This window comes from Saccostrea cucullata, unplaced genomic scaffold (genome assembly GCF_032062105.1).
Source record: "Saccostrea cucullata isolate Sc308-1 unplaced genomic scaffold, CSIRO_AGI_Scuc_v1 ctg1603, whole genome shotgun sequence".
Classification (NCBI taxonomy): domain Eukaryota; kingdom Metazoa; phylum Mollusca; class Bivalvia; order Ostreida; family Ostreidae; genus Saccostrea; species Saccostrea cuccullata.
Window position 1 is genome coordinate 270049 of NW_026928907.1, and position 25348 is coordinate 295396.

The 25348-nt window shown below is 32.9% G+C and overlaps 1 protein-coding gene across 1 annotated transcript in view; it reads right to left on the minus strand.

Annotated features, from left to right (window-relative positions):
* Positions 1–25348, minus strand: part of LOC134279152 (uncharacterized) — a 43732-nt gene that overhangs the window by 10356 nt on the left and 8028 nt on the right. Inside the window, exons 4-8 of the mRNA XM_062761513.1 lie at positions 24557–25039; positions 23047–23286; positions 22115–22756; positions 21664–21803; positions 19358–20537 (exon numbers count right to left, since the gene is read on the minus strand). Coding sequence (XP_062617497.1) covers positions 19358–20537; positions 21664–21803; positions 22115–22756; positions 23047–23286; positions 24557–25039 — 2685 coding nt within the window. The remainder of the gene's footprint in view (positions 1–19357; positions 20538–21663; positions 21804–22114; positions 22757–23046; positions 23287–24556; positions 25040–25348) is intronic.

The following is a 25348-nucleotide window of genomic DNA, read 5'->3' on the forward strand; positions in this document are numbered from 1 at the left end:
TGTAGATCTTTATATTGTGTGACTAAGTTCAAAATTTCAAAGGATTATGACGAAAAACAAGAAAGATATTGAGACTTTAGTTTCAGCCAATCAGAGCGAAGCGCACGTGCATGCGCGTGAGATCTTGCTATTTTGACCATGTCAACACGTCTATACTACTAATATATACTTATATTATGAGTATCAAAGCATATAATCAAAAAATAGAAAAGTTACGGCTGTATCTATTATTTTGGTCATTTCACTCGTTGCACGTGCGCGCTCTTGCAAGCACGTGCGCGCAAAATGACCTTCGTTCCGCAAATCTACATAACATGCCTACTGACCCTAAAAAGGTTTCACCTAAGTCGGACGTGTAGTTTACAAGATCATTCGCGGAAAAGATTTTCCCAGGAAGAAGAAAAAAAATAATAAGACGAAGAAGATACAGAGTAAAAACAATATGTTCCCCAACTTCGTTTGGGGAACATAATAACGACCACTATTGAAATAATTATATCAATAGTGGTTGAGAGTGCATTTCAATAACAAACATAAATAGTAACCACTATTGAAATACGACCACTATTGAAATAATTATATCAATAGTGGTTGAGAGTGCATTTCAATAACAGACATAGTTAGTAACCATTATTGAAATACGACCACTATTGAAATAAATATTTCAATAGTGGGTGAGAGTGCATTTCAGTAACAAACATAAATAGTAACCACTATTGAAATACGACCACTATTGAAATAATTATATCAATAGTGGTTGAGAGTGCATTTCATTAACAAACATAAATAGTAACCACATTTGAAATACGACCACTATTGAAATAATTATATCAATAGTGGGTGAGAGTGCATTTCTATATATAAACCATAGGTTCCAACAACTATTGAAATACGAGCGCTACTGAAATAATTATTTAATAATGGGTGAGAGTACTTTTCTATATAATAACCATAGGTTTCAACTTTCATTGAAATACGAGCACTACTGAAATAATTATTAAATAGTTGGTGAGAGTGCAATTCAATATGGTAACCATAGGTGTCAGCCAGTATTGAAATATATTGAAAGAAAAGTTTCACCATGTCAGCAACGTTTGAAATAATTATTTCAATATATATTGGATTCATTGTTCAAAGCAATACTGAAATCAATGATTTTATCCATATTAAAATCTTTATTTCAAAAGTAAACATTATTTCAATTGTGGTTGCAACCTATGTTTGTTATTGAAATGAATCTCAAACACTATTGAGATGAGATAATTATTTCAAGCGTACTCGTATTTCAATAGTGGTTACTAACTATGTTTGCTATTGAAATGCACTCTCAACCAGTATTGAAATAATTATTTCAATAGAAATCGTATTTCAATAGTGGTTTTTATACCTATACTTGTTATTGAAGTCCACTCTCAACCACTATTAATATAATTATTTCAATAGTGGTCGTATTTCAATAGTGGTTATTACATATGTTTGTTATTGAAATGCACTCTCAACCACTATTGATAAAATTATTTCAATAGTGGTTGTATTTCAATAGTGGTTATTACCTATGTTTGTTATTGAAATGCACTCTCAACCACTATTGAAATAATTATTTCAATAGTGGTTGTATTTCAATAGTAGTTATTACCTATGTTTGTTATTGAAATGCACTCTCAACCAATATTGATATAATTATTTCAATAGTGGTTGTATTTCAATAGTGGTTACTAACTATGTTTGTTATTGAAATGCACTCTCAACCACTATTGATATAATTATTTCAATAGTGGTCGTTATTTCAATAGTGGTTGCAACAGTGCAGTGTTAATTTCTAGTTTTTTGTAAACCTTTCTGCTTTATATACACTAGAATGTCACAGAAATTCGATTTTATGCACGCTTTAAAAATGACATATCCCACTGTATACTAAAAAGAAACAAGGCTTGCAACTTCATTTGCCCCTTTCTGTGCCCCAGACTCGATTTTTTCCTGTTAAAAGTTATATGCACCGCTTACCAGCTGAATTACGAATCCCCATCTCTGCAAATAATTCTTATACAATGATAAAAATCCTCATGTATAAACTTTTCATCCATCTTATATTTTTAAATAATTATTTTCTCTCCAGTGTCGGCATTTTTCTCTCGTTTAATTCTGTAATCACGGAAGTCCCCGGAATTACAACGTCCACAACCCAAAACGGACGTACAGAAATTTATTTCACAGCTCTAAAAATCGCAAGGATCAGAGAATTCGCCGATTTACAGTGGCTGGAACGTTATTGTTGACAAACCAATCGTGTAGAATCGTTCGTGTATCGAGAGTGATCGTTCGTTTAACGTGAAAGATCGTTCGTGTATCAGACTCAATCGTGTGCGTTTTTAACCGTGCGAGATCGTGCGTTTAGAATCGTGTAAATTTCGTTTTGTAAGTTTTTATCGGAATGTTATTTCTAAGCATTTCCCTTGTTTGTTTTTCTTATTTTATTAATTAAAATCCAAATAAAATGAAAAAGCGCAATTTATATAATAGAATGCAGAACGAACTAATTATCGCCCGTAAACAAGCAATATAGTAAGTCGTACAATATTAAGTTCTCGTCAAATAGCGCGATCAATATTGTGATAAACCGTACTTAGATCTCTTACGCCTTTTAGAAAAATCTGATTTAATTATTATTAACTTCTTATTGTGGTCAAGATAATCTTGAAATCAATTCATTTTTACAAAGAACTAAACATTTCTCAATGCTTACATAACTAGTTAGTCGACAAATATACATGCACACGGCATGATTTTCGGGAGTTTTGATTATTTGTGTTTATCTCTTGAGCTTATTTGTAATTAATTAATTTTAAATTTCTGCAAATGAAAAAGTTGAATAATTAGCAAGTTTATCAGACATTGAATCAATAGAAACATAAGGATAAAATTTGTAATTATAATTTAAGTCATTCCATGCTGCCATTTTTGTTGAATCGTATCCCCCTTTCTGCATATCATGATATCCAAATCAATCAAATTATACGACCCACATACATGTACATCGCCTAATAGAACGTACAAAATCCGTTTTCTTTGATCGGAGAATTACCTTAGAAATAATTATTTTTAATCTGAAATATTAAGCCTTGCATATATTTAGTTACAAAAATATCATTTTCCTTTTTTTTTTTCAAAGTCTATGAAATAATATTGATAATTCTTTGAAATCTTAAATAAGTATTAAGCTTTATTTCGTTTTGAAAATATTGATTCCTAAATATTTTGAACGATTTTGAGTGAAGAAACGTGCGTTTGCGTTAACAATCGTGTAACGTGTAGAATCGTGAACGTGAAAGATCGTTCGTGTAACAGGTTTAATCGTGCGTTAATCGTGCGGAATCGTTCGTGTAACGTGATCGTTCGTGTAAGTTGTCAACAATAACGTTCCAGCCACTGTAAACTGTCTAAAACTTCTTACCTAATCACTGACAATATGATACTACATTTCTATTGTAAAACATTGACTGTGACCTGTTTATTATGAAATAAAACTGATCATGACGGTTGTGTGTACTTGATCCCGCTGCATTCAAGAGAATTCAAACACTACGTTTATGACGTCACTGACGCCAGACTGCAGGGTAAAGAGAAACAAATGTGCGGATTAGGCAACTTCACAATATCTAAATGATGGCAAGATCTTTTAAAGAATTTATCAATAATAATTTCTAAAATTAAATGTTTGAAAAACAATTTTAGAATTTAGAATAAAATTACACAAGAACTGTTGATTTTAATAACGTTAAACATGTATATCATCACCGTTTATGAAAAATCATGCAAAAGGTGATTCACTCAGGTTCTCAGAATTCAATGATTTTCAACACATAGATTTCTCTTGACCTATGATCCATGTATGTAAAATAAAAAAATGTGTTGGATCATGGTTACTATGGAAACCTGATCAAAGTAATTTCCTTAGCAACAAGCCAATTTTTCTATTTGAAGGCACTGAAAATCACTAATCTTTAAAGCCTGAAATTATAAATAAAAACTTTTACAATAATTCTCATTTACTGGTATGATAAAGACACACACTTTATTTGTTGAAAACACACAAGACATTGCTATTTTATCTGAAGCTAGTACTATGGTAGACATTAAAATATGTGTATGTTTTTGCATTTATGCTGATTCAGCATTTTCCTTGTTTTCGACAATATTAAAGGTCAATTTAAAAAAAAATACCAAGCTAATACAGATTTTGCATGAATTTCACATAAAAGTAGACAACTTTCTCTTTTACAGATTGACTTTGAAAGCATGGTTTTTTTTTAAAAATCCTATTTGTTGCCTAGCAACAAAATTGGATGTTTTGATAACTAAAAAGTGAAAAATGGTAAAGGGTTGGGTCAAAAATCTTATAATTTTTTATCTTTTTGTGGCAGATACAATTTCTCAAGTAATAGAAAATAACTCTCAAAAATTTTTTTAAATGAAAGAATAATTTATAATCATTTATCTCCATGGCAACAGGATTTTTTCCCTAGCAACAATGCAAAAACAGTTATTTTTTAGCCCTTTTAAAATATGTATTTTAAAATAAATCGACAATTATTCTAAAAATTGTAATTGGGCAAATTGTCAATTTAACATGGGTTTGAAATAAGTAAATTTTACTTTATTAACCCCTGGCAACAATTCTGAATACCTAGCAACCAATTTTGTAACTACCTTTTTACGTACAGTAATTTATCTTGTAAGTTTAAATGAGATTTTCCAAAAATGGCCTTCTGAATGAAAAATAAAAACAAATAGATACAAGTATTATATATAAAAATATCTCTGTTGATGAAAAGATTCCATAGAGTAACTAATTCTTGGGTTGCCATGGTAATAAGTTGCACACTGGCCAAAAAACAAACTTTTTGTTTGCAAAGTACACTACAGCTGTACTTGGCCCCCATCCAGTTTTTGCTTAATGGGCTAAACTAACTGGCTATTCAAGTACCTTTAGCATTTGTTTTTCTACAGAAATTATATTTTTTATGATTACCATGGATATAATAACGTGATATTGAATTATTGTAGCTTAGGTACTATTCTATTAGCTGCAGAACTGTAGCTCTCTGCTTGAGAAAATTCGGACAGATAAAGCAGAGAGCTACAGATCTAACGTTGTAAAAGCCTTCGATTTACGCCGACGATTTTTTGTCGCTCACGTCGGGTATTTTTGCTTCTATTTTATACTTCCCTCGGTTTTAAAATGTAACTATAATTATAATCATACATTTAACTTAAATTCTTGATAATTTACTTACCATTCAACGCTAACAAATTGCTGTTTTTGGTTACGGACGTCAAAACGGAACTCTTTTAAACCGACAAACTATGAAACTACAAAACTATATACAGGATTGTTCGGACTGTTAAAAAGTAAATAAACTTTAATAAATTATTTTTAAAAAAAAAGAGTTAAATATATACATGTAATTAATTATAGGATACAATTCTAAAAGCCAGAGAAAGTTTAAACTTCACGAAATAAATTACCTGAAGTAGCGACAAAAAATCGGCAGCGTAAATTTAAAGGTTTTTACAACGCTAGGATCAGTAGCTCTCTGCTTTATCAGTCCGACTCCGAATTTTCTCAAGCAGAGAGCTGCACTTCTGTAGCTACTATTCTATGTGAAAGATAAAGGCTCTCATAAAGCTTTGTTAAATTTTACAGGCAAGAACCTCTAGGAATTTTTGTGAAACCTCGTAAAGATTTTTCTAAAGGTTGAAACTTATTTAAGACATTTTTTTGTAAAAAGGTCTATTGGTTTTGAAAGTATCTGGAAATCAATCGCTGTACTTTGAAATGGAAGATTGATTGATTGATTGATTGATTGATTGATTGATTGTATGTTGTTTAACGTTCCTCTCGAGTATTTTTCATTTTTATGAAGACGCCACCACTTGCCGGTGGAGAGCTGCAAATTGCATTCTATACTACGGCACTTACGGAACCTATTGTAGGAAATTTTGTGAAACCTACGTAAAGATTTCTCTAAAGGTTGGAAAAAGAAACCATATTATTTTTAAGTACTTACAAACATTTTTTAAAAAGAGAGGCGAGTTAGCGCTCTAGCCATCATAAAAAAGGTCTTTAATTTGCTGGTTTTGAAAGTATCTGGAACATCAATCGCATGTGTATAAGCACTGAATTGTTAAATGGAAAAACTGACCAATGTGAGTGCGCTACCTTGGGTCTTTCCAGCAGGCTTAGGTTATACTAGTAATTTTGAACTTGTATGTTGTTTAATTGTTCCTCTCGAGAATTTTTCATTTTTATGAAGACGCCACCACTTGCTGTCTGTTTGCCTGTTTGTCCGCAAAAACTTTAACCTTGCCCATAACGTTTGTTTTAGTGGAGCTATGACTTTCATATTTCACAGGTGTGTTCCTTGTGATAAGACCTTTCTTTGAGTACCACCAAATTTGACCTTGGAGTTTGACCCGCTTTTACACAAAAATTTCAAACTTTTACTTTGGCCATATCTTTTGAACAATAGATACCAGGACTTTTATACTTCAAATATGTATTTTTTGTGGAAAAACCTTTCATTTCATTGGATACGAACACCTTGGCATTTTGACCATGACCCAAAACATTTTCACAAACACATCTTGTTGTACATGGTATAACAGGTAAAACAACAAAACAGGGAACTTCAGATAATGTGTATTTTCTGATGATATAACAGAATTTACATAATACAGTTTATTGTAAAGTAGTATTATCAGAATGCAGTATTGTGATGCTGAGGATGTGTATCCTTTTAAAAAAGACTATTGTAATTGCTAGTGCTTGCTTGAGAGGGCTAGCAACTGAAAAGATGGCTCTTTATATAGCGAGGCAATAGAAGTTCCTTGCTGCACATCTGTAGCTTGCTGGCCTGAAGAAAATTGGGATTGATGACTCCATTTTTTTTATGCCCCTGTAAACAAAGTTTCGGGGATATATAGTTTTTGTTGTGTCTGTCCGTCTGTCTAGCTGTCCCTCTGTCTAGCTGTTTATGTATTTGTCCACAAAACTTTAACCTTGCCCATAACTTTTGATTTAGTGGAGCTATGACTTTCATATATCACATGTGTATTCCTTGTGACAAGACCTTTCTTTGGGTATCACCAAATTTGTCCTTTTGGCCTTGACCTTGGAGTTTGACCCACTTTTACCAAAAATTCTAAACTTTTACTTTGACCATATCTTTTTAACAGTAGGCACCAGGACTTCTATACGTTATTATATGCATTTTTGTGGCAAGACCTTTCAATGAGTACCAACAACTTTGACCTTTTGACTTTGACCATGGAGATTTCCGTACTTATGAAAAATCTTTAACCTTGGTCATAACATTTGAACAGTAAGAGATTTTATACTTCACATACATGTATGTTATCCTTGTGATAAGGCGCTACATTGGATATCAAGAACTTTGACCCTTTGACCTTGGAGTTTGACCTACTTTTCAAATACAACTTTGAACATTATTTTTGAAAGGTTAGAACAAGGGCTTTCATAATTCAAGTATTCAATCCTTGTGACAAGACCTATCATTTGATGTCAAGATTCTTGACCCCTTTACCTTGGAGTTTGACCTTATTTTACACAAAAAAATCCAAACTTTTACTTTGACTGTAATTTTTAAAAGGTAGTTACATGTACTAAGAATTTCATATTTCAAATATCAACTCTTTGTGGCAACACTTTTCATTTCAAACCAACAATTTTGACCTTGACCTTGGACATTTCCATACTTACGAAAAAACATTAGACATAACAATTGAACAGTAAGAGCTAGGTCTTTCATACTTTAAATATGTAATCCTTGTGGTAAGACCTTTTATTGAATACTAAAAACTTTGACCCTTTGACCTTGGCCTTGGATTTTGACCTACTTTTTACAAACTTTAACCTTGGGCATAACTTTTGAACAGTAAGGGCTAGAGCTTTCATTCTGAACATATGTAATCCTTGTGACAAGACCTTTTGTCAAAAAGAAACAAATTTGACCTTGACCTTGGAGTTTGACCTACTTTTTACAAACTTTAACCTTGGCCATAACTTTTGAACGGTAAGGGCCAGCACTTGCATTCTTACCATATATGTAATCTTTGGAACAAGGCCTTTCTCCAAAAACCAACAATCTTGACCCTTCGACCTTGACCCTGTATTTTGTCTTACCTTTAAAAATATTAACCTTGATCATAACCTTTGAACAGGTGGTGCTAGGGTTTATATTTCACAATTGTATTTTTTTTTTATATTTTACCCAGAGAACTACATTAGTTCAATATGCACTAATTACTCTCTGTGTCTTTGTAAAAGAAACATAGAAAGATATGTTTGATTATTTCTTAATTTGATAATTATATAAAATTAATTCATCTAATCATTTGTGTGATTATTATTGAAAGCGATACTCAAGATATCTATTCATACACTGTCATTTTCAATATGCATTTTGATTTCATATTAATTTCTTCATTTTTAGGAGAGAGAAGTGTGTTATTTTGTAGAAAAAGGAGCCAATAGACCCACATTACTCACTTAAGCACATTTGCCTTGAAAGAACAGAAATCAGATATCAGTTTGAAATGTCTATTGGGGAGAATTTTGAATTTACACTACCTGAAGATGCTTCCATTTCAATATTACTAATCACAGTTTTGTTGTTCATGAGGGGAAGACTTTTCAAAAATACTTTTTCCCAATATATTCTTTCGTAAACTTTCACCCCTTGTTGTGTCCCTGAACTACCCTCGGGTGTCATTAAATCTACACTACGTAAGGATACTTCTGTATTAATATGACTAACAATGGTTTTGCTGTTCTAAAGAAGAAATAAGATATTTCTTAGATATTCCTATGTAAAACTTTGGGCCCCTGTTGTGTCTGTGCCCAACCCCAGGGTCATGTTTTGAAGAAACTTGATTTTACACTACCTGATGATACTTCTCTAATTATGGCTTAGCGGTTCTTGAGAAGATTTTTTAAGATACATGTATTTCCTATATATTTCAATTATATACTTTAACCACCTGTTGTGGCCCTGCCCTACCCACAGGAGTCATGATTTGAATAACATTGAATATCCATAACCCGAGGATACTTCTATGCCTAATCATGGTTTTGCTGTTCTCGAAAAGAAGACTTAAAAAACATTTACTATACATTCATACGTTAAACTACCGTTCACGGTAGCTCAGTCGGTAGAGCGCTTGCTCCGTGATCATGAGGTCGTGAGTTCGTATCTCGGCCGCGACTGACCTAGTCGTTAAAAAGGGTAGCAACTGTTCCTTCGCCATGCGCTCGGCACTTTGAAGTGAAAATTGCAGGTCCTTCGGATGAGACCTTAAAAACCGAGGCCCCTTGTCAGCGGCAGGCGTTGGCACGATAAAGATCCCTCAATGCTCAATGGCCCTGAGTGCCGAGTAAAGGTCAAAATTTGAGTCCCTTAACCGGCATACGGTGACGTCTCCATATGAGTGAAAAATTCTCGAGAGGGACGTTAAACAATATACAATCAATCAATCAATCAATCATACGTTAAACTTTGAACTCCTCTTGTGGAAAGTTATGATGAAATGGTTCTTAAGAAGTAACAAATGTAAAAAAGTCTACAGACAAACAGACAGGCAGATACCAAACAAAATGTTAACAGAAAAGCATTTATACGCTAATGAAGTTTTTCTAGAATGTAAAGCTGTAGAATTTTTTAAATAAGAATTTTTAAATGATAAATTGACCTCAGTGATAATAATTTTTTTTAACCTGAATTATTAGAAAATTTCAAAATTTGGTTATATTACGCAGTTGCTAAGCAACACTAGCTTGTAAGCGTACTCATGGTAACCATAGAAATATACAGTTTCTTAAATTATGAATTTTAAAGCTTTTTGAGTGTTTGCTTATTGCAATGCTAGCAAAAGTATTACTAGTAATTTTTATAGAAGCTAAAATTTCAAATATTTTGGCCACATATAGTTTGCTTTCTGGTCATTGTGCATTAAGTTGCCAGGGCAACCCAAGCATAATTTGATTATGGGATCTTGTCACCCATCATACAAATGTTTTGTTACATAATAATATTGTATCTGAAGTTATTTATTTTTCATTTATAACGTCTTTTGTGGAAGATCTCATTTCAGCCCTAAAAATTTACCGAAAAAATGCCTTAAAATGCCTGAATGAAAAAGTAAATTGTAGATACAAAGTGGTTGTTAAGTGTTCAGAATTGCACCCATGGGTTAATAAAGTACCAAAATAACTTGATCAGACCCATATTAAATTGAAATTTATGCCCAATCGCATATTTAAGAAAAAAATATCTATGCGTATCTATCAAAATCTATACCAAAAAGGCCAAAAAATAACTGTTTTTGCATTGTTGCTAGGGAAAAAATCCTGTTGCCATGGAGATAAATGATTATAAATTATTCTTTCATTTTAAAATTATATGAGAGTTATTTTCTATTACTTGAAAAATTGTATCTGCCACAAAAAGATAAAAAATTATAAGATTTTTACCCAACCCTTTACCATTTTTCACTCTTTAGTTATCAAAACATCCAATTTTGTTGCTAGACAACAAATAGGATTTTTCCAAAAACCCACGCTTTCAAAGTCAATCTGTAAAAGAGAAAGTTGTCTACTTTTATGTGAAAGTCATGCAAAATCTGTATTAGCTTGGTATTTTTTTTAAATTGACCTTGAATATTGTCGAAAACAAGGAAAATGCTGAATCAGCAAAAATGCAAAAACATACATATATTCTAATGTCTACCATAGTACTAGCTTCAGATAAAACAGCAATGTCTTGTGTGTTTTCAACAAATAATGTGTGTGTTTTTATCATACCAGTAAATGAGAATTATTGTTAAAGTTTTTATATATAATTTCAGGCTTTAAAGGTCAGTGATTTTCAGTGCCTTCAAATAGAAAAACTGGCTTGTTGCTAAGGAAATTACTTTGATCAGGTTTCCATAGTAACCATGATCCAACACATTTTTTATTTTACATACATGGATCATAGGTCAAGAGAAATCTATGTGTGGAAAATCATTGAATTCTGAGAACCTGAGTGTATCACTCAAATATCACTTTTGCATGTGACTGCCAATCGAAGAAGGGGCAAAAATTTGCCTATACTTTTCAGAACGAAATCAATCCTCATCACTAAAAACAGGTGAAATTTAATTACACGTATTTTCTAGGTTTTTTAAAATTATCATCATCATTATCATAATTGTTTGGTTGTTTTATATTTGAAGCTCGTGTATTCACATTGTTTTGCTGGCTAATAAATTGTGAAATGCATTTTAAAATCAAATTTATACGAACACCTGGACTGTAAGACCAGTCCTATAAGACACTGTAAACAATTTACAAGTATCATTTTTTTCTGTATAATTTTTTTTATAACAAAAGCTCAAAGTGTAAAAGCTAAATGCAAGTGTTCTCCATTTTGGGTATTGAAATTCAAACAAATGTTTGAGATTTAGGGACATATACTATAGCTTGCGACTAACATAGAAAGAACGTTGCAGGTACTCTCCCTCCCCTCCCCCGGTTATTTCCTCAGTATCGGGATGTTTTTCTTACCGTTTTCGAAGAAAGTGATCAAATTTTTATGTCATGCCTGAAATCGTATTGATCATGAATTTCCTTTTTAAATAAAGGTACAAATATTTTATCACTCGCGTTGTTGTCGCTGTATGTTAATTCTCATGCACGAGGAATGTTTATTCCGTCAATTCTGACTTTGTGATCAGGGTATGAATTTCACAAAACTAGTGAAAATACCGTATAGCGGGTTTTCTTGGCCGGTGTAAAATTTGGCGTTATGCGTGCTCAAAGGTATGCCAATAATTTTAGCGTAATTTATTTTAGCTGACACAGAGTTTCAGCGGTTTGCAGATTAACACTAAAATGAGTATTGACTATTTTTCGCGATTAAAATTTTAGCGGTCTACCATCAAAACGCCAAAATAAGCTAAAATTAGCACCCCGCTAAAATAACCCGCTGTACGGTAAGTTGCTATTCATCCTAATATGTCTCTGCAATAAATAAAATGATAAATAAAATGAAACTTTGTATCTATGTCACTTTTTAAATCTTGCATATTCCAAAGGTCAAGATATTTATACTCGTACTGTAAATGTGACTACGTTCAACTGCAACAGATGACGTTGTAGATATAAATAAAGCCATAAACGCAACATTTTAGCAGTATAAAAGAAAACTTTGAAATTATTTAGCAAAAAATCTAGCGAGAAGACATATTGATTTTTTCATATTAATAGTTTTGATTTTACCTCATCTTGATATTTTGAAATTCCTGACTAATTCGTCTACATCCAACCTTTTTAAAAGAAACTATTTTTACAAAAATGGCTTAAAACGTCATTTTCCCATACATTTCAATAGTAAAACGTAAAAAAAGTACTAACAACAATACCGTGTTTACAGTAATATAGCATTAAAACTACGTAGGCAAATTTAATAAAAATTGCAGAATATACGCTGTGAATTCTAAGGAACATTTTATAAAATTTTCAGGATATGTTTTCTCGTAAGAATTTTTATGCATTAAACCCGCGACCTACCTTAAATATATCAATGATTTTCTTGATCTACCTATAATTATATTGAAACCATGCGCATGTAGCTCTTCAGAATTTAGACCAAAAATATTCACAATGACAGATGTAGATGTGTCGGGCCTGGAAGAGATTTTGTCGACATTTATAAATTTTGTTTAACGCCCATGGCACGCAGATTTTTTTAATGTAAAAAATAGGAGAAGGGGTAAATTGTACGTTTCACTTATGAAAGGGGAGGATTAGTCGTCAACTCGCCCCTCTTTAAAATATCCTAGTTCTCCGTTTGCCAATATCCCAGGAGGACCCATGCATGGATAATGCCTAATATAACACGTTCGTGTATTAATGAAGTTAGTGGGAAAAAAATCATCGCAAAAATTAAAACATGAATTGTAAAAAGTTGCTTGTATTTGTATGCTAATATTTATTAACGGCTTTACAAATCACCTGTTATAATTTTACTCGAGACACTCCCCCCTCTCCCCCCTCTGTGTAAAAGATTTGACATTCTTACTTATATAAGTTTTTGCCTTTTAATCTTGCTAACATTTATTTCAAAGAAAACCCGGCGTAATATTTATTAAATCTCCGAAATACGGGTGAAATTTAACCAACTCGGCCTTAAACAATCAATCAATCAATATTGAATTTAAAACATTTAATCATATGAACAACGAAGAGAAAAATAAGACCAAAAAAAAGAATGAATCAGTTAACTTTAACTTCATATAAACGCGTGTTTGTATTAGTATTCGCCAATAAATTGAATGAATAACAGAGACAAGTAACTGCATTCAGTATGACCGAATTATGACATTATTAGCACCATTATCAATCTCTCACCAGAAGGCGTTTTACGCGTCCGCTCCAACACATCACTAGTGAGAGATTGGCACCATTATGGCGTCAAATCATGTGATCCAAACATGGCGGCGCCCATGAATAAGGTCAGAGAATAGAGTATAGCGGCGTAAAGAGCAAGACCGGGGGGGGGGGGCAGTATGATTATTTTGTTTAAAATGCGACAGCTTATTAAGATTTTACACTGTACAAAATTCTTGTTGATAGCTTTAATATAGGATTAAACGTTTTTTCAGTATTTATCGATGTGTAAACTCTTGCCTTTTTTACTCACAAACTGAATAAAAGTGCGAGGCACGAGTTTACACATCGATAAATTCTGAAAAAAACAACGTTTAATTCTAAAAATTCCAATTACGAGTTTTTAAAATTATTAAAATTATTTCACTTTGAGGCCCCCATAGGAATATACAATGCGTTCTTTATGTTGCGCTAAGGAATACTTATGCCGTAAAGAAATGTAATCGAGATGAATATCGATAAAATTCAACTAAAATTGTCAAAACAATCAATAAATGAACTTATAAAAACTCATCGAATGTTGTTTAAGTCAACAAATATCGTAAATAAGAGTATATTCCAGAATAAATCGTCCTTGAGCATGGCCATGTTGACATTAACAACAATGCTCAGAGCGAAAGTTGCAGACTGAAAACGCCATCGATTTTCTCTGGGTTTTTTTTTCAAGGATTGAGGAAGAATATAGGCCTAGGATGTAAAAATATGAATTTGGTGCTAATAAGGCAAGAGTCTGAGGTACGTTTCTTTTTCGTATAATGACAATTAATAATACCAACTGAGCTCATTTGCATCGTACGTATTAGATGAAACATCGAGCGATTTTTAGAATTCACACTCGTGATCCGGCGGTGACATAAGCACAATATAATCGTTTTTTCGGTCCTATTTGTCGACGGTTTTGCTTTATTTAATTTCAAGTTTCCTGTAATCATAATTTAGCCGAAACAGACTAGAAGTAAATGATTAGATTTTTTCATTTTTTTACAATAGCCTAGAAGCTTGGTCAAAAAGAGATCTGATCTGATTGAAAAATTTATCGGTGTGTAAAGTTAAGATTGGAATTATCGAGAAATATTCTATGTTAAACTGTTAGCAATATGGCAAAAATATATATATTTACGCCTAATTCATTTACTTGTTAAACGGCAAATATATGTTTTCTTTTGTAATTTGTTTGTAAAATCTAGTATTTTGAACAGATAGGTGTGTTGAAAATAAAATTAAAAACCCTTTGAAAATTGTAGGTGACCAAAATTGTATATAAAGCTTTTGTTTCGGATTGGAGCATTTGCTTACGTGGAGACTGGCTCCATTCAGGAATATGGTGGACCGGAACGGAAAATATGGTGGAGAACACATTGTTACGTGGTTTGAACTGTGAATGGGTTCAGTGATAAGCATGATTGAACTTTTGGCCATTTTCTTGTCCATTGTACATATGTAGATAATTTTATTGTTAATTTTTATACATCTTGTTGTTTCTTGGTACACAGGAGGTCGTCCAAAATATTATTTGTTTTAGTTTGTCAATACGAATTTAAAGATCCCATCACAACTTGTGGGCAGATGTGATAATCTCGTCGAAAAATTTTTACCTATCTGTTCTTAGAGAAAATTATCAAGTGTTTAACAAAAAATCATTTTAAAATGTTTTATTTTATGTTTCTAGCAATAGTCATTTATCCGGAAATTGTTTTTATATTGTATTCATGATCCAATTTGCAAACATTTTTTTTACTGATGTAAATATATTGTAACAATTAGTTTGTTTCCAAATGAAGGCAATAAAGCTTGAATAGATTCAAGAAAATATTATTTAGGTTTATTTACAAACTTGAACAAAATATTAGAAATTAAAAAAAGTTTCTTTCGATTTGTAAAAAATACATGCACATTGACTTTAATTATGATGGCGAATTGAAATAATTGTTTCTGAATTTAACAGTAAATATATTCACTTTAATGATGAAACACCTTAATCGAATAAGTAAAGGTTTTAGATTCGGAAAATAGCATTTCGCAAGTTTATCAAATGTGATTTACTACTTAGAAGCGAATACACTTTGGACATGCTGATGCCGACACGAACATATTTTCCTGCAATCGTACCGTCTAAAACATATTGCATCATTAGGTACACTTTTGATTTGTAATCCTTTAAAGGTATTAGTGCAGGGCTACCTGATAAATATTGAAAGTAATCAGATTCAGAGCTTAGAAACAACACTTTCCCAGGAAATACACAATCATGGTCATATCGGTATGGGTCCAATTCCGGTTTTTCTAGCAATGAATGGAATGTATTCTTTTTATAAGTCAAAGGGCACGATGACACACAAACACCACTTGAATCACCAACAAAGAAAACAGATTTTGGAGCAATCTCTGAAATTTCCAGGGCAAAAGGTAAACGTGCAAAATTTGTCGAATCAACTTCAAGTATAGCAATGTCTTCGGACTTGCTGTTGAATGGTATATCAATCTTCAAAGGATATTTCTTATCCTTTAAAACTACATACACGTGACTTAAAGGCGAGTATATACTGTAGTTCATAGGTTGAATACCGAGGAGCAGAAAAGAATATTTTGAAAGAATTTAAGCATTTTCACTACATAATTAATAGAGCCCCACCCAAACTCCAGAATCCCATCACCCACGGGCCATGAAATTTACAATTTTGGAAGAGAGAGTGGTAAGTTTATTAAAGATCCAGGAGCAGAGAAGAAGATTTCTAAAGATAGAATGTAAATTCACTATATATAATTAATGGAACCTCACCCTAACACCACAACCCCTTAACCACGGGCCATAAAAATCACCCTTTTGGAAGATGCGCTATTGTTCATCATAACTATATACTTAAATAGTTTGTTAAATACCTAGGAGTAAATTAAAGAAGATTTCTTAAAAATTAAAGTACATGTATTTTCACTATATAATCAAAAAAGCCCACTTCATTACACCAAAACCCCAGATCCAGGGCCATGAATTTCACAATTCTGGAAGAGGCACTCTTGGTCTTCATAACTATGTAATTAGTTATTTTGTTTAATACCAAGGAGAAAAGGAGAAATTTTTCAAAGAATTTATGTATTTTCACTATATAACCAATAGAGCCCCGCCCAAACACTAGAACCCCTGACCCAGAAGCCATAAAATTCACAATTTGCGAAGAGGCACTCTTGGTCATCATAACTATTTATTTAGGTTTTTTTAACCTAGGAGCAGAGAAGATTTTCAAAGAAATAATGCATTTTTACTATATGATTTATATAGCCACACCCTAACACAAGATTCCCTGAACCTTAGGCCATGAATTTCACAATTTTAGTGGAGAGTTAACTGTTTATTGCAGTCAAGCCAACAGTTTGACTGATTGACGTCCAAAAGTATAAAAAAAAGATTTTTATAGACTGCATAATTTTGGTGGTTTTAGTCCCACCACTAGGTCACCAAGGGGGAGGGGGGCAGGGACCATGAAATTCACAAATTATATCCCCACCCATCCAAAAATTTTGGATACCAAAATCGGCTGAAATTGGTTCAGTTGTTCTAGAGAAGAAGCTAAAGTGTTCAAAAGTTTACGACCGTCGAACGACGTACGACGGCGAACGAAAACAGAGAGCAATCGGTCACCTGAGTTTATTCAGGTGTCTTAAAAAGAAAACCGATATCTACAAAATTTCTCATGAAAATATGGTTATTTTAAAAAAAAATACACAATTGAACTAAATTCCCGCATACATATATATTCATGGGCATACGCCACAACTTAATGTATGAATAATAGTGGTAGTTCCAACGTTTATCCATCAAGACATTGAAAAAACAAAACGTAAAGGGAAGGTAATATAAGTATTACTGACAATCTGATTTTAAAATATCAGATCCTTTGATCCGCTCACATAGATCGCTACACAGGGATCCGAAGAAAACCCGTTCAGGGTCATCTCCTGGTGACCTTATCCGATCAAATGTTCACTTTGAAGAATTGGAAAGTATCTCGGAATTCAGTTACAGAGGGAAAAGGCCCGATGATACACAAATGGAAAAATCGTGACCTAGTTTCTGTAGCCTGTCAAGAGAAGGACCACAGTCTATTCTGTACAGTTATATAATAAGTATCTTGCTTTTGTTTTGTTTTATAGCTCTTTGTTTTGTACGAAACGATAAGATCTTCTCCACAGCTACTTTCACTTCTATATTCGTTTTCCCGAATGTCGCTTAAGTACGATCTCCCTGATTGGTCAAAATTTTCATGAATATTTTTATTCAAAAGGTCACCAGGAGATGACCCTGACTAGGGTTCCTTTAGATGCTCGTGTAGCGATCTATGTTAGCGGATCAAAGGGTCTGATTTTAATCAGATTGGTATTACTGATTACTGATGATTCTGGTTACACACACAAGTGCTCTGAAATTGACATCAAAGAGATGCTTGAGTTTCTGATTGACAATATCTATAAAGTTTTTGGAGACCAGGTATTCCAGCAACTTATGGGAATTCCCATGGGTAACAAATGCGCTCCGTTATAAAGAGACTTATTTTTATATTCATATGAAGCAGAATTCTTGCAAAATCTTATGAGTGAAAAAAAGAAAACATTCGCTGTGGCTTTCTACTCGACATTTAAATATATCGACGACATATTGTCAATTAACAATGGTAATTTCCATTCCTACGTCGGATCGATATATCCTGGTGAGCTTGAGATAAAAGATAGCAAAGAGTCTGACACATCTGTTTCATACTTGGATATTTTATTTTAAAAAGACGTTAATGGTAATCTAACAACCAAGCTATATGATAAAGGTGATGACTTTAACTTATCTATCGTCAACTTCCCTTACTTATGCAGCAATATATCTTAATCGCCTGCATACGGAGTCTATATATCTCAGTTGATTCGATACGCAAGAGCATGCTCTACGTATGAACAATTTCTAACGAGGTAAATTATTGACAAGCAAGTTGATGAAACAAGAATATCAGCAGTCTCGTTTAAAGTCATCATTTCGTAAGTGCTATGGTTGATACAATGACCTCGTCAGCAAATGCAGTTTTTCATTGAGTCAAATGCTGACTGACGTTTTTCATACTAATTGTTAGTCCATTATTTAAACACTGAATTGACGACGGATTTTTTCGTTATTTCCCGATCATGACAAGGAGCACACGTCGGGTGTGACCTTTCGTCAGGTGATGCTCGCTCCTCCATGGCACTTGATTCCATTTCTGGTGTTTCGGAAAACCGTGTTTGCTCTGCTCCTATTTTGTATTGTTTTAAGGACTTTGATATTGAATACTGTTCGTTATCTTCATATCCTTCTTGCATTACAACACTTGGTGTTATTTCAATAGTGATCAAATACATAAAACCGGCATTGAAATAATGTCTGCTAATGAACATAATTTTAATAGTAGTTGCGACCTGGTTAAGGATTTGAAATGCATTCAAAACCTCTATTGAAACATTGTTTCAATGGTAAACGTTATTCCAACAGTGGTTACAGCCTGGGTTGGTTTTGAAATGTAACTCTCAACCACTATCGAAATAGTGGTCGTTATTTCAAAAGTGTTTGCAACAAGGCTTTCTATTTTCAGAAGCAGTAATTGTGAACTTCAGTAAATAAAAAGTCTATAAAATGAATAGTAGGTAATTCATTAAAAATGCACGTATCATTAGAAAGTACGCGTATGGCGCATTGACAATAAATAAAATTTTATTGTAAAATTATATTATATTGTGTATATTATCAATCCATATTAGATAAGTGTATCATAAAAAAATTCTCAATAATTTCTGGGAACATTTTTATAAATACGAGTATATATTCTCCATATTTACCTCCTTCCCACTTTATATCTGTAACAGAAATTTTTCGACTAAATCCACACTCAGAACAGCTGATACCGTCCTCTTCAGTATCTTCCAAATCGGACCCTGCTATAAAATGGGAGAGAGAGATGTTTGATTTTCCAAAAACGTTTTTCTCGCACATGTATCCTACCTCGTATGCGCAATGCACTAATTTCTCTGTCAGTTCATCAATTAACTTTCTAATTTTTTCACGAATGCCTAAATAATCAGCACTTTTAGACTCTGGAAGATCAAGGTATTGGATAAGTATCTTATCGTTACTGTGCATGCCTATTAAGACTTTGCTTTTTTTAATATCGAAAACTGTCGCTGTTTGGTAGACACAAAGAAATTTCAATTTAACGATTTTCCATTTTAACTTGTTGCTACAAGCAGCAATTAACCGATGGAATAGGTCTTTTGGGAGAAAATTGAACTTGAAACAAAAAAGAGAGGAATTCCGAAGTTTTTCAAACTCTGCTGTAGGGAATGTTTGTTTGTTCATACACGGACAATACCACATATCTGACATCGTTGTACCTATAGATGGTGTTACCTCTGTCAAAACATTCAGTTTTATCATCATAGCAATAATTTCAGTTTTCTTTGCATTGTACAGATCGTTTTGTTCACATTTGTTCCAGATTGAAGACAATAGGGAACCAGTCAAAAGTCCATTATTATTAAACATCTTCCATTTCTCGTACAGGTCCTGGGGTATATCCCGTTTTGCGTGATTTTCATCCGTGATAATATTTTTGAATGCGTCAACAAACCACTGTACATCTAGAATGATAAAATCTCTGAGATTCTCTTCGTCAAAAAATAAAACAACCCCAGTGTTATGCAGAAAGAGTAATGGAGTAATAAGATCATCTTTCCTCTCAACTTTAACACCACTTGTTCCACACCTTTGTAGCAATTGATCGGTTTTGATTATCTTCCAACTCGAAATCTTTCTTAATAAAGTTTCTATGTAAAACCATGACAAAGGAATCCTTTTCCCCCAATTTGGAAGCGTCTTAACAACTTTTATAATACCGTTCTTAATTTCGTCGAGGTTTGAATTTTGTCCCCAATAACCAGTGCAAAATGCATTGGTATAATCAATGTGGACACTCATTGTTGGAAACTTGTCCCGGAGATCCCGAAAATAGTCTTCAACATCCTAGAATATACGGAACTACATTAACTAAATTGATAATACATTTATTATCATTTACAAATTCCCTAGAATATTTAAGTAATAGTATAGTTTTTATATAAATTGATAATAAGATAAAATATTTACATTCGCTATGTTTTTCTACTAAACCAATTGTGATATTGATTTGAAAACCATTTTCGTGTATACTCACGCGTACAAATATACACGGTGAAACGTGTGTTAACGTGACGTCACAATGAGACTGCAGCGACGATAGTAAAAATGCAACAATGTTGGGCCAAGGAGACATTCAAATATTGAGTATATTTTAGTAGTTTCCAAACATGTAAAATGTAAATATAAGGAATGTTTTTCAGTTTAATGTGAATTATTGGTGTGAGAATCACGCAGACTTGCACGTAAGCATATATGCACATATGCCTACGTGACAAGTCTCTGTGATTCACACACCAATAACTCACACAAAACTTGAAAACATTCTTTAAGTATTTGCATTTGCAAGACGTTTACTAGTCAACAGTCATCTGCGTGAAAGTACTCTTAATACTTGTTTATAGAATTTTCAATGCTTTTTTTTCCTTAAGTGATATTGATTTAAGGTATTCAATCCCTAATAGCAACAGATTCAATGAAATTGAATACATAACAGATGTATAGGTGTTCAATACTAGTACTCAGTATATTTATACATAAATCTCATTTATTACTATTAACATTAAGGGCGGGATGTGTCCTAATTTATGACCTTGAATTTTGATAAGAGTAATCTCCCTTTATTTTTAATTGATAAAACAAAACAATTTCAAAACGTGTATGAGCAAAAAATTATTTAAAATTGTCATTCTATTTCTAATGTTTCAATGCATCTTTCCACCACAGTATTAAATGATATTCTTATTATTTGAATTTCTATTTTCAAAAAATGCTTTTCCCCATAGACTTCAATACAATCTTTGAAAATTTCTCGCGGACAATCTTTTTCTACCATAAAATGCTTTCATTTATTATCAAAGTATTATGTACTTGATGGACATTTAAGGGTAGAAAATTTGATCCACTTAGGGATGGAAATCCTTAGTGCTCATCTCATTTTAGTTTTAAAAAAAAATAAATAAACTTGGTTAACCTTTTTTGTTTTTTCTTCCGCATGAGTGGCTATAAGAATAAGAGGTGCCTGTTCAGAAGGTTTGTTGTCATTTTTCATCGCTGCTGGCGTTATCCCAACAGAATTTGTCAAAATGGATTGAAGCCAATATTCTGTATATTCTTAAGAAAATAAATTATAAATGATAATTTTTTTAAACAAACATTAATGATGACGTAATAACAAACCGCAAAAACATAATCTCTCGTGACCTATTTTATAAGAATAGTGAACAAATTGAGACGTAAAAATGCATTGAATAGCTAGGTTATTAATTTTTTCCATGTTGTTTTTTACTATTTTTACAAGAACAATTTTATGAACTTCAAATTCACGAGATGTTTGCCTGCTCAATTTAAAAAAAGAAGAAAAAAATGACGAGAAAACGCATAAGAGGAGCCTGAAAAAAAAAACGGGGAAAAAAATTAATTACCTAGATAAGTCCAACTGTCATAGATAGATCTTTCAATCTTACACCGACCATCACTTATGTTGTCATGTGGATCTCCTTGATTGTGTATTTGTGTTGTTTTGTCTAAAGTTACTCGATCATTCAGTCTCTTTGTAATGTCCATTACTAAAATGTAGAAATCATTAGGAGAAAAATAAAGGTGATGACAGGCATAGTATGCAAACTGTCCAGCAAAGTCAAAGATTGTAACTATTTTCCCCCGATCTGCAAAAGACTCTGACAATATTTCCTCCATGGAAATTTTATGGGGGATATCAGTATCATCGGATGTAGGGATACTGAAATCCAAAGAAAGTATATTTTCAGTCACAATCTCGTCTTCTTCACTATAATTCGTGTTATCGTTTACACTAGAATCCCCATTTTCCTTGTTTTCTCTTTGATATCTTTGATGTATTGTCGTTGTAACTCGTTTGCTATTTATTTCGTACGACGTTTGGGGTTTTTTTGTCGAAATTTTTTCGTCCTCGATTTTTTCGTCCTTGAAATCAAAACTTCCAGATAGCTGGTTTGCAGAAGCATTCGTGGTTTGATTTTGAACATCAGTTCGATCATTTTGATTTAAAGTTGAGCGGAGACATGCTTTATTTGGATTGGTTGTAACTGAAATAAAAATGAAGAAAATGTTTCTGAAATAGATATTTTCTAATCAGTATCATCAAACCTGTGTTTGAAAACACAAGAACAAATGTTTATAAATTCGTACTGCAATTCAGTAAAATAAGTTGACCAATTTTTTTTTTTATATTTTTGAAACTGTTAATTTACTTTTTGTTATTTATCATACAATGTACATATATCCCATAATTTATGACACAATTACTGTGTTGAAAGGAAGCATTGTCGTTACTGAGTTTATATTAGTTAGAAAAAATGAAAATTTGCAAAGTTACCCTCAAGTTTTCCCCCATCCACTGTGAATACATTAACATTGACGTCTATTCCTCTAGTTGATGTAGGATTTGGGTTATCGTCCCCTCTAAGTCTGCGCAGAAGGCTTGTTTTTCCTGCTCCCTCACATCCAACTAACATTCCCCTTGCAACAAAGACTACATGATCGCCGTGGGTGAGTTCTTCTAGATATTTGGATATCCCCTCACTCCCTAAACTAAGAATTCCCTTTGGAATATTCACTGTAAACAATAAACATAGTTTTGTATTAGTCTCCACTTGTTTTTCTCGATCTGCTTTTAACTTTACCATTAAATTAAGAAATTTTGTGAATCTTTCAAAATTATACTTTGATTTGTATCTTTATCCAACGACAATGTTGTGTAAAGTATGTAATGTATGGAAATATTGGGCGACTAGGAGAGAAATTATTATAAAGAAAGATAAACATGTTCTCATCCTGTTGTCTGGCATAAAAACATTCAACGACACTGAACATCTTTAACACAAGATTATTTTATTTTTTGAATTGTCCCTCTCGAGAATATTTTATCGATATGGAGACGCCACCACTTCCCGGTGGAGAGCTGCAAATTTTGTCCTATTCTCGGCACTTTCGGCCATTAAACTTTGGGTTTCTTTTTCGTGCCAATAACTTCTGGGACAGGGATCTCGGTTTATACAGACTCATCCGAAAAACCGGTCTCGGTCTCTACGTCCCAATGTGAGATTCGAAGCCGCAACATAAGGATTGACTCTAAAGCAGACGCTCTAACCACAGCCCAATGCAGGCAACTATGTAAAGTGTGAGCAATAGGGCCAAGGGAAGATTAAACATGGATATGAAAAGCATTTATAGAGATGAACAATATTTTGTTTTCATTTACATTTGAACCAAGAAAATTCATTTCATTTGTGCTTAATTCTTAAACGATTATTTGAAAAATAATAATAATTTAGAGGTACTTTTCCCACGTAGTATTAATTTACGCTATGTACGCGGTCATAAGTTTTCCCAATCTCCAATGCAGAACTGTCGCTCGTTCCTCTCTCAGACACCTCTGCAATGGGGCTCACGTCATATTTTTGACATAACGTACAAATTGTGATATATGCAGGATTGTTTCAAATTAAAATAATAGTTCTGGATTAATCTAGAAAACATCTATCTCAAAAGTCAGACATCAACATAGAAATTAAATCATATTGAATTAAACAAACGCACTATTTCTTGTGTTTATCACTGTGATATGTATACACGAGCCATCGACAGAGGTAAATGTATGAGCCGATAGTAGAGAGTGAAATTTTCCGCAAAAATTTGTTCAAGCGTTCTTAATATAAAAGTAAGGCATGTAGTGACGGTCTTAGAAATCCGCGTTATTTTCTACCCGCGGATTAAACAGAAATTGAGATTCCGCGGAATTATGACCCCGTGGAAAAAAGTACGTCCATTATATTATTTTATATAGTATTCGTACATGTATGTATAACTTCCAGCATGCAACTTACGAGCTTCTTCGATGATTGGATGACATGCTTTGTCCTTGATTGAATTATTAGTCAGGATGTCGAAATTGAGCCGCTGTACGACGACCTTGAACTGCTCGGGAGTGACATTGCAGCAAGTTTCACATGGATCCTTTTTGTACCCAGCTGATCGACAGTAGATACTTATGTTTCGTGAACAAGCGTGCTGAAGGAAGAAGTCTACAAAACCACTCTTTCGTAGAAATGACTGAAATACTACATCGGGTGATAGCAATTTGTACTCATTATTTTCACAATTAATGTGATCTTCAAATTTTCCATCTGATATAACGGTTAGGACACGCTTTGTGATATTTTTGTCGTCATCCCCACAGCAAAATTTCCAGGATATTTTAAGCTTTTCTTCCCAGTCATCTGGTTTATTTTTACTGGGTTGACATTTATCTAGGAGCAAACAGCAGAGAAGGAAACTTTGACATTCCCTAGAACGGCACTGTATGTCATCTACAAAATAATGCACTATTTTATTTCCAGTGTCTGAAACAGAAATCAACGATAGAAAAAGGTTTATTAGCCATGCTTTATATCAGAATGTTTTCTTTCTTATTGACTTACTAAAGCTAATCAAAAATTATCCAACCCCAATATATTGTTTAATTCAATATTTTTTATTGCATGTGTCAGATCCGAAAGAGTGACATCACATGTTCGTTACGCATTTCGTTCGTTCCGTTCCGTTTTGTGAACACGTATTTAGTTCAATTTTTTGATTCATTATTAACTAGTTTCGATTCATTTTTAGCATATGTCAGT